The sequence below is a fragment of the Penaeus vannamei genome, chromosome 38 (assembly GCF_042767895.1).
Source record: "Penaeus vannamei isolate JL-2024 chromosome 38, ASM4276789v1, whole genome shotgun sequence".
Lineage (NCBI taxonomy): Eukaryota > Metazoa > Arthropoda > Malacostraca > Decapoda > Penaeidae > Penaeus > Penaeus vannamei.
In genome coordinates, this window is record NC_091586.1 from 14,681,276 (window position 1) to 14,688,775 (window position 7,500).

General features: G+C 35.2%; 1 protein-coding gene across 1 annotated transcript in view; it reads right to left on the minus strand.

Moving 5' to 3' along the window:
- LOC113820128 (spermatogenesis-associated protein 20) overlaps positions 1 to 7,500 on the minus strand; it is a gene marked incomplete at its 3' end in the record, with an annotated part of 17,823 nt that overhangs the window by 2,587 nt on the left and 7,736 nt on the right. The window contains 2 exon segments of the mRNA XM_070115907.1: positions 764 to 983; positions 6,075 to 6,245. Coding sequence (XP_069972008.1) covers positions 764 to 983; positions 6,075 to 6,184 — 330 coding nt within the window.

Genomic DNA, 7,500 nt, shown 5'->3' on the forward strand with positions numbered 1-7,500 from the left:
TGTAAGGCATATTGAAATTACTATACACACTCTCACCTCCCATTTCCTTGGCACTCCTTTGTCTCCCTCACCCCCAACTAATCATATGAGTGCCACTGTCAACGGCTCTGCCTCTTTTCTACTTGTGAATGAACATAGTAAGTGTGAAATTAGAATGAAATAAGAATACTCATAGTCTATGGCTTTTGTTTTACTTTCCTAAATTAATATGATATTAATCCCTCTCCTTCTCTCTTTCTCTTTCTCTCTCACTCTCTCTTTCTCTCTACTTCCCTCTCTCTTCCTTACTCCCACTCTCCCTTTTCTCTCTCTTACTCCTTCCTTCCCTCTCTTTCTCTCACACTCTCTCCCTCCATTCCTTTCTCTCTCTTACTCTCTCTCTCCCTCCCTCTCTTTCTCCCTCTTATACCCTCTCCCGCTTTCTTCCTCTCCTTCCTCCCTCCCTCTCTTTCTCCCTCTTACACCCTCTCCCACTTTCTTCCTCTCCTTCCTCCCTCCCTCTCTTTTAATTTCTTACTCCTTCCCTCTCTTTCTCTCTCTCTCTTACTCTCTACCTCCCCATCTTTCTCTTTTACTTCCTTCCTCCCTCTCTTTCTCTCTCATACTCCCTCTCTCCCTCCCTTCCCCTCTTTCTCTCTCTTACTCTGTACCTTCTTCACTGTTCAAAATCATACTCAGAATGAAAGAAAAAAAATTACACTCAAATAAATAAATAAAGTGTGAATACAAAAACAGATGAAGCCACCAGAGCTATCATACTTACTGTTACAAACGTCATATAAACTTTGTCCACATCGGGTCGTTCTTCCCTGTCCACTTTAACATTAATGAAATTTGCATTCATTATTTTTGCTATGTCTGGATTCTCAAAGCTCTCCCTTTCCATTACATGACACCAGTGGCATGTTGAGTAGCCTACACTAAGAAAAATTAGCTTGTTTTCTCTTTTGGCTACACTGAAGGCTTCTTCACTCCATGGAAACCTGTTAAGACAAAAGTTGTTAAACTGTAAATAATCATTAATTCTGCAGAAAACTGATGCGTTTGTTAATACTGTCTGCCAGTTATCAGAACATGTGAACTAAACTACAACTTTCTATCTACATGCTTAGTTTACTATCCAAAGTCATTTCTTATTTACCATGCAGTGAAAAGTTATAAAAAAGTATTGTAGATCAAGATTATCCCAATGACACCAAGTAAAAGAAAGGCAAGTGGACATGATCACTAGGCTGTTGACGTGCCTCGACAGTTTCCCGTTTGCAACCTGCTCCTTTGGTAGTTTGCGAGCAACATTAGCCACCTACAAGCTAGTATTTTTATACAATTTTTAAAGATATAAAAATCTTCACTTCACTTGTAATGCTATTAGCCTTTTTTCTTTGGATGCATAATTTTGTTTAGCATTGTTCAAAGGTTTACTTGTCATTCATCACACTTTATCAAGATGATAACAGATTGTTTTTGTGCAGCTAACTCTATATTTTGTTATACTCCAGGTATTTCAAACTTTGTAAAATAACATTAAGGGGGCCATCGCAACAGAAATTTTCAAAAATACTTGAAATTTGAAAAAATCTCCTGTAATCTAATGGGCTTTGGCAATCCTGTGACATAATTTTATTGCTGAATATGTGAAAGTAAAGGAGTTGTAACTAAATCTCTGACCCCCCCCCTACCTCCCGCTCCAATATTTATTTTGTCGCGTCCATGAAAATTTACTCAACAAATTTGTTTTTATCAATTTCTTTTTTTCGGTTTATTTTGGCATTCTCTGGTAGCTAGCTGGCAACTCTGTTTACCCATCAGCTGATCGTAAAGACTGGGGCTCTGGGAGACAAAACTCCACCAGAAAATCAGAGAGAAAGGTTGCCAGCTCCTACCCTCACAACACCATATCACAGATGTAAGCCCATATAACACAGTAAGGGGACACTGCTAATTGTAGATGTTAGTTTAGTATTTAATAAATGTAATATGATCAGAAATACTTCCTAATCACAGCTGCACCAGTTGTTTATACATTTAAATACCTCATGTGGTAAGGTTAGGCACTGCAAATCCTGTGGTGACACATGGTACTTCCACAATCATGTGCAGTTATTACCATTAGTACTTTGCAAAAGGAGGGGACAATGTACCAGCTACACTTCAGAATACCATGTGAATGCCATAGAATACAGCAAGAATGCTGCAGATTAAAATTTTAAAAAAGGAAAAAAAAAAAAAAAAATTGAGGGTGTCCTAAATTTCGGAGCCCGATATCTCAAAACTACACTTTTGTCAACATTTGTCTGCATCTTTTTTATTCATCCATAAATACTTGGGCGTTTCTAATGGCGTTTAGATAATTTAAAAGCTGAATATATTTGCAATGGTTTCCTTAGAGAAAATTTTCATTTTAGGTAATAGTAGTCCATATATCATATTGTGATGTTCATTAAGACTGGACATTTATAAAAAATAAATTCCCATTAAACTAAAAGGAAATTTAAAACATATTTTCAACAAGTTTATTCAATGGACAAGTGCGATTTTACAGAGTTTGTGATTGTTCAAAAACTTGTTTTTCATACATAACATTGTTATTTATAATCCAAATGATATGAAACTTGGTGTTCATCAATTTATATGTATTTATAACACATTAAAAAATCATGAATATCCGATCATAACTGACATGAGCGTGACAGCCCCCTTAACACTCAAGAACAAAGTTTGCTAATTATGATTGGATTTTCGCAATTTTTAATATGTTATATGTACATATACTGTGGTTTACACCACTAAGTTTCATATCATTTGGATAAAAAGCCATGAAGTTATTTTCAAAAAACAAGTTCTTGAAAAAAATATATAAATACATAAATCTCACTTATTCATTGACTAAACTTCTTAAAAAAGAAAAAAAAAAAACATATACTCTATAGCAATACTTAAATATCATACAATTTGGACTTTGAAATTTCCTCTTAGTTTGGTGGGATTTTTTTTTCCCTTTAATGTTCATTATCATGAATATAAAATATAATATATAGACTTTTATCACCTGAAATGAAAATCACATCATCGCAAAAATCGCAAATTTATTCAGCTGTCAAATGATCCAAGCCCCATCAGAATCGCTCAAGTAGTTATGGACATCAAAAAATGTGGGCAAGGGCGTAGTTTTGAGATATCAGGATTTGAAGTTGAGGATACTTTTTCCTCCATTTCCTTTTTCTTTTTTTCTTTTTTAAGAAATCTGATCTCTGCATCAACCTTGATGTATTCTATGGTATGCACATGGTATTCTGAAGTGTAGCTAGTACCTGGTCCCCCCCTTTTGCAAGGTACTAATGGCAATAACTGCACATGATTGTAGAAGTACCGTGTGTCATCATAGACTTTACAGTACCCCATGAGGTATTTCATACAAATAAACAACTGCTGCAGCTGTGATTGAGATGCATTTCTCATCATATTACGTTTATTAGTTACAGGAATGACATTTATCATTAGTAGTGTCCTCTTAGTGTGTGATGAGGGCGCATCAGGGGTACATCTATGGGATGGTGTTGCCAAGGCAGGAAATGCGCAGCCTCTCCCTCTGCCTCTCTGGTGATGACTACCCACCGTGTCTCTTAATCATGGCTATCAGCTGATGAAGTACGCAGACTTGCCAGCTAGCTGCCAGAGAATACCAAAATAAATTTTAAAAAATCCCAAGAAAAAATTTGTCGAGTATATTTACACAGATGTGACAAAGTAAACATCGGAGCCTGAGTTGGGGAGGTTTAGAGATTTAGTCATAACTCCTTTATTTTTACATATTTGGCACAAATATTATGTCACAGGATTGTCAAAACCTACTAGATTACATAAGATTTTTTTCAAATTTTGGAATATTTAAAAAAATATTTGTCAAAAATTCAGCATGATGGCCCCCTTAATGATTAATAATAAGTAATAGGCTTATTTGTGTGTTTTTTTCTGTTTAACAATATTCACACTACATCAAGACAGTAATAGAACGTTTTTTTTCAACTGACTCTTTATTATCTCTCCAGGTAGTTTAAACTTTGTACTACAGCAGTAACAATAAGTAACAGTCCATTTGTGTTACTTTGTATTATTCCATTCTCCATAACACAACCTGCCCCACTGGTAATAGAAGCAGGAATAGGTTTTTGCACAAGAGAAATGTGTCCTTCCTGGAGATGTCCCTCTACTATGATATGTTCATGGATGTTATACTCTACCCTCATGGACCAGTGGATATCAACAGAGTGGTTCACTGCCTGCACATGGCTCAAAATCTGGGCATTAGGCTTATTTGAGTATCCATGAGAGAATAAAAAAAAAATTATGAAATAAGAAAATTTCACAGCTAGTTAGTACAGCACAGCTGCAAAATTGCAGTCAGTGGGTTTATCTCCTTGGATCTGGGTGACATGAATTTCTACTGAAGGTCAGTGTGATGGGAATGACTCTCCACAAAACTTGTTGGTGAGCATTTAGGAAGGTTCTTGCATTATATCTATCAGCTAATAAGTATGGAATAGAGGACATTATTTCCATGCTGGATCCAATTCCAGCTCACCATGGCCAGCAATCTAAGGAGCACTACAGAAAATTTAATTTTATGGAAATATAAAAAAACTATTCAAATAACTACTTGTTATTGTAGAGTTATACACTAAGAGAGATGATATGGAGTCTTATTACAGAATTTTTGGTCATATTTGGACAGTGAGGCACCCAGATCTAATGGGTTAAACTTGAAAAAAGAAATATCAATAAACTAATATTCTAATTGGATATAATTTGATTCAAAGAGACTGATACATGGATAGGAGCTTACAATGATTTCATAGAAATCATTTAAAGTTGATAGTGATAATGCTGAAACAACCAAGAAACTTTCTGTCATGGACAAGTAACATTTCTTTTTTTTTCTGACAATGAGGTTGTTTTAAAAAAATTAAAAAAAAAATCTGGATCACAGTTCAAGAAGTGTTCATTTATATATTTTGTATGCTTTAATCCATTGGATCCAAATTATGTTGTGGTCACGTCATGGAAAAACTTGAGTCAAGGGACAGGTGACATGAACATGCCATCATCGGGCAAATTGGCATCAGCTCAGATGATGCAAACTTGCCGCATGAGCGAAGGCCAGGGTGAAGGAAAAGACTCGCCACAAGTGCACAAACCTCTTGGAGTGTGATTTGACTTATTTGGCGCTTAGAAGGGGGCTTTACCATTACTCCCATTGATAAACGAATGTGGAATGTAACGTACATAAGCTGTGACTAGAAAAGTGCTAGCTCCAGGGAGGATGTCATTTCTATGCTGTGCACCATATTCCTAGCCACTGTGACCGGGAGCATAGTTTTATTTATGTAAAGTTGAAAATTATGAAAAAATGATATATATGACATACATAACCAAAAGTTCCAATTTCTTTTTTCTTTTTTTTTTCTTGCTCTAAGTTATTTACTACATAGAGAGATAATATAATGTCTGTGCAAGGAAAATAAGCAATTACCATCTGGATAAAGCAAATCAAAAGACCTTAGAAAATGGCCATAAAGCTAAAAGGTTTAAACATAATAAATATGCAAAAGGGGGACACAGAGCTTTGACACAGCTCATGGGTGTTCTTGCGTACCTGGCCTATGTGCCATATGCCTGGGATGTTGGCCACTTATGTAACAAATTGCTTGTGTTTTAGGCACCGTAATTTCCATGACGCAACCGGATCAAACAGGTTAAGATGGCGGCAAAATTGAGCTTGATATCTGGTTTCATGTATAAACATATTTGAATACCCTTGAAAATTTCACAAATCAAAAATTTAAGAGACAAATCAAATTCTTTACTGAAATTCAATAACTTTCAATTTCAGGCTGCCTCATATAATGTTACAAACATAGTTCAACACAAAGAAAAATATATACAAAGGCAAAAACATATTAGCATCTATCACTTCAAGATAAAAACTAGGTTTCTTGATACAACAAAAATTGTCCTCCTCTGACACTATGTTTGGCACACACTAGAAATTCCGTACAAACCCATCCTATGCTTACCAGTCAACAGGGTTGCTAGCATGCTGCAACAGGTATGGACTCTTCTCAGATGCAAGTCTGTTTAACTTCCCTGTGCCATCACTTGCTGACCCTTCTCCTGCTGTAGCCATGGTCCGTCGTAAGCTACTTGTGATTGGATGCTGACTAACTCTACTGATCCATCTGCCAAAACTATAAAAGTTCCTGGAAAATATGATGAATCATCTCACCTGCACCATAAAGAAAGGTCTCTGGCACTTATTCCAAAGTTAAATTTTGTTAACATTCCTAAACTTTTAAAGAAATTAAAATATACTTTAATTTCAAACCATAGCTTCTTTCTGGATCAACAATTACAACAAACTATAAATGAATTGGCTCTACAAGCCTGCCAGTAATATGTTAATATGTAAAGAACTATTGTGGAGATGATAGTGGTAATGGTGGCTGCAATATTAATGGTGTCAGTAATGGCAGAGGTAATAATGGCAGCAATGATGGTAGCAATAATAATAATAGTATCAATGATGGTGGTGGGTAGTACTGGTAGCAGTGGTAGTGGTAATGGTTGTGGCAGACAGCAGCAGCAGTAGGGGTGGTGGTAAGAGTAGCGGTGACAAGGGGTGGGCAGTAGGGGTTTGGTGCTTGAGATGGGGATGCTAATGGTATTTGGGTGCTGAAAGGGTTTAAGGGGTGAATCAGATTCTGATGGTGGTTGTTGTCATTACTGATGTTGGTTCCTGTTGTTATTGAGGTTGGTCTTAATCTAATGTTGCTCATATTGATGATGTTAATGTTGATGACAATGTTAATAATAACAATGATCATCATTATTATCGACTTTGCTGTATGTGGTGCTGTAGTTGCCATTTTGTCACTGTCATTGTCATTCTGGTAATGTCACTGGGATCATTATCATTTCCTTTTATTAAATACTTCTTGATTGTTTAGTTATTATTAAAGTTAGTGGTTTACGTTTACTACATCTTTATCATAATCAATATAATTTATATTATCATTACTGTTATGCATAATTTTATTACATAAAGTCCACTAACAAGAATTAATGAATGCAGTGAATATATCTTACATAACAGACACAGACAAACACATAAATAAACAAATATATATTTATATATATATATATATATATATATATATATATATATATATATATATATATATATATATATATATATATATATATATATATTACATAAATATGTATATATATGTATATATATATATAAATATATATATATACATATACATACATACATATATACATATAGGGATTCAAACCCTCACAGACATTGCAAGGCAAGTTGCAAGACGGTCACTCTAACCACAGATACGCGACCCACTAAAAGGAGTGTGCAAATAGGAGCTGTCTGGCATCCATAGGCATTACCTACCTACTCCTACATTAGTAAGGATAGCGGTTTTA